The sequence below is a fragment of the Dasypus novemcinctus genome, chromosome 10 (assembly GCF_030445035.2).
Source record: "Dasypus novemcinctus isolate mDasNov1 chromosome 10, mDasNov1.1.hap2, whole genome shotgun sequence".
NCBI classification, from domain to species: domain Eukaryota; kingdom Metazoa; phylum Chordata; class Mammalia; order Cingulata; family Dasypodidae; genus Dasypus; species Dasypus novemcinctus.
Genome location: NC_080682.1, coordinates 33,442,172 through 33,445,882, shown reverse-complemented (window position 1 = coordinate 33,445,882; position 3,711 = coordinate 33,442,172). Strand labels below are relative to the sequence as shown.

Here is a 3,711-nt window from a genome sequence, read left to right as displayed (position 1 = left end):
TTATTATATGAGAAAAATACTTAACAAAGACAACTAATTGTAAACAAAACATAGAGGAAGTGTAATAAATATAGACAACATAGACATAAGAGAAAAAATAAACCTTAATATAGTTATTTAAATGATATTATAGACGTTATAATTTTAAATGATTTCATATTATAGAGGAAAATAATGTACATGTTATTGTTTGAATACATTAAAAAAGTGATGAACTTGTGAGAATTCATGAAAATTTAATCCCAAAACAGAGGTTGAAATTTAATATTTCAAAACACATTTAAGAAAATGTCAAATACAATTCTACATGGATACGTAAATATAAATTAAAAGAATACAAATCACTTGAAGGCAAAAACATGTCTAATAATCAGTGCTTAAGTTTAATAACAATTTTATAAGAAAATGAAGGAAAATACTTTCTTAAATTTACACAATATATTAGCAAAAAGTACAACTGCAATTCCATATTACATAGAGGTATATTTAAAAGGAAGTATTAATGTGTAAAGCATACAGGGTTCCCCTTAAGAATAATGGAAATGTTTTTGCATAAATTATACATAAAGTTTGTCTACATAACCATGAATAAAACTCTCAGAAATGATTGATATTTCCATTTGCTTTAATATTTTAAAATATCGTCCAAATTTACGTCAGTGTTCACATATACTTTTTTCTATAACTTAGCTATTTCACAAGATTTCTCTCTGCTTTAAGACCAAATATTGAAGTGTTCTTTTTCCTTTAAGCTTGTAGTTTGTTTATGAAAAGATTAGCCAAAATCACCAGTCAATATTCAAATAACAAAAGACACTATCCTTTCAAAATTTAACAAGAATGTAAGCATTCTGATGATCATGGTCAAATTTATCAGTACTGCATTAAATTCTTTCTAATCAGCATATGATTCCATGTTTAAATAACTGTATGGATTTAGAATTTTTGTCTTGTACAGACTAGATTTAAACTTGCAGTGATTTAAAAATTTGGCAGTTCTAAAGTCTAATCCCTGGATTATCCAAAGCAGCACTCTTTAAGACTATGTTATATCTCTTCTCTACAAAGCAAATGGAATAATTTCTGAAACTGCCTTCCATAATAAAATCCTCTATAATTAGAATATACATAGGGATTTTTTAGACACAGTTTAACAATAACATCACTTTTTTTTCAATTCTGTTTTTTTTTTTTCAATGCATTAGTTGTCCTTAAAATCAAACATAGTTAAACCACAGGATTAACACATATTTTATAGCTTCCAATTACTATGGAGATTTCTGGAAACATGTTTTTGGAAAACTTCCGATCATGCATGGACTAATAGAGGGTGGCTCAATTACAAAATGCTAATAAATTACTATTTTTCCAGGGAGACCAAATAAATACCTAAATATGATGGAAAAGATGAAGTTAAATATCCAGCAGTATCATCTTTTCGGTTGCCTGAAAATCTCTCTCTTCTGCATGACTCTAATGAGAGCATTTTTCACTTCTTTGTTCCTAAGACTGTATATGAGTGGATTCAGCATGGGAATCACCATAGTGTAAAACACAGAAGCCACTTGATCCTTTCCTAAGGAGTAGGAGCTTTTTGGTTTTAAATAAATAAAACTTGTAGTGCCAAAATAGATGGTGACTCCCAGGAGATGGGAGGCACAGGTAGAGAAGGCTTTCCGTTTTCCAGAAGTGGAATTAATTTTCAAGATAGTAGAAAGAATGGACCCGTAGGACATAGATATTGTGGTGAGAGACACCATTAAGTTAAAAGTACCGACAATGATTATTGTGATTTCAACATCATGAGTATCAGTGCAGGACAGGGCTAAAATTGGGGTTGTATCACAGAAAAAGTGATAGATTACATTAGAGTTGCAGAAATGCAAACTGTTCATGAAAAGAAGGTTGACTAATGATTCAATGAACCCAGTCAGGTAGGACCCAGTGATGAGAGTCCAGCACAGTCTCTTGGACATAACAACTGTGTAGTGAAGAGGATTGCAGATAGCTACATAGCGGTCATAGGCCATTGAAGAAAGGAGGAAAAATTCAGTGGCAGCCAAGAAGAAAAAAAAAGACATCTGGGCAAAGCAGCTTATGAATGAAATATATTTGTTGGAAGTCAGTAAATTCTCTAAGGTTTTAGGTGTTGTGACCGTTGAGTAACTGAGGTCAAGGAATGACAGGTGACTAAGGAAAAAATACATGGGAGTGTGAAGCTGGAGATCCAGGCGAATTATCAGTATCATCCCTGCATTACCCAGCATGGTGAGCAGGTATATCAGGAGAAGCAGCGTAAAGAGGACCTGCCGGATCTCATCAGAGTCTGTCAGTCCCATAAGGATGAAGCCATGTGCGTTTGTGTTATTCTTACTTCCCATAGTGATCAACTGCTGTAAACTGTTGATAAATTAAAGGTGACACCTAGCAGGAATGACTGTCTTCCAAACTGTTTTTGTATATAGGAATGATCTGCCCTTCTTTAAAATATTATTTTATTCATTCTAGAAATTCATAATAAAAATAAATTGCAAAATATGAAAGAAAATGACTTAGTTTGACAACAGTAAATTGGGTAAAATCAATATTTGGATATTATATAATAAAAACTCAAATATATGGCATAATTTTATTACAATTATATCATTATAAATACTTCCCTTAGCATTCAACTAATGAAAACTGCTGAGAAATCAAAGGTAATACTTAGCATAAATGACTTCCGAACCACTTTTATTTATAGGAATGATCTATATAGGAATGATGGTATATTTTTTAAAATCAGCTTATGGATTCTAGAAATTCACAATAAAAAGTAATTTGTAAAATATGTCTGAAAAAAATCTTACTGTGTCTCCCAATTAAAAATTAGGTAAAATCAACACTTGGATATTTTGTAATAGAAACACACACCCACACATGTATGTGCCCTAGATAAAATGAACTTGACACCAGTGTAAATACTCTTCATTTCCACATTTATCCTGATAGTATAACATAGCTATTACTATTGAACATATTTTAGAGAAGTAAAAGGGCATGTAAAGTTAAATAACTTACCCAGCGTCATGACCTTTAAGTGTTGATGGCTTTGTGATTCTACCAAGATTGTTTGAGCCCACAGAACATGCTCATAACACTCTAGTCTTCTTTACATTTAATTTCAGCAAATAAAAAGAAAAACTTGCTATGGAATAATCAATATAGAGAATTTTAATGTATCATTTACTGTTCTTTTTATCCAATATTATTTAGTACAAATGACAAATCGGAAATGAAATCCTTATGTGTATTATTATTATAAAGCAAATGTTACAATTAATTTTCAAAGGCTATTTAACAGGTTACTTAATCAAATATCCTCCAAGAATTATATTTTCAATATATATACATTATTTGATGACTATAATTCATAAGTTCTATACTTTCATTTCTACAGTTCCTATCATTACTTAGAAAGACTACAAATATATATAGGTATATGCATATATTTCTAATATTCCCATTTCTTAAGATAAACTAAAAATCTCTAACCCTGAGATTAATACTTAACTTACATCAAAATTGTTGAAAAACTTCTAGCATTATTTATCTAGAAATACATTACATTTTCCTCACAAATAAAAGATGTAAACTATTTAAGGAATCTGAAATTTCTATGACATAGTATTTGTTCCCTTTGAGATAAGTTGTTTAACTTTTTGTGGATGA

The 3,711-nt window shown here is 30.3% G+C and overlaps 1 protein-coding gene across 1 annotated transcript; it reads right to left on the bottom strand.

Annotated features, from left to right (window-relative positions):
• Positions 1-1,430: 1,430 nt before the first annotated feature.
• Positions 1,431-2,381, bottom strand: LOC101414833 (olfactory receptor 8H1-like). The gene has a single exon (XM_004461567.1). It carries the CDS (start codon positions 2,379-2,381, stop codon positions 1,431-1,433), a length of 951 nt encoding a protein of 316 aa, XP_004461624.1.
• Positions 2,382-3,711: the final 1,330 nt, after the last annotated feature.

What these genes read in the sequence shown, in the direction of transcription:
- LOC101414833 (XM_004461567.1), bottom strand. Translation starts at nt 2,381, where the DNA reads ATGGGAAGTAAGAATAACACAAACGCACATGGCTTCATCCTTATGGGA.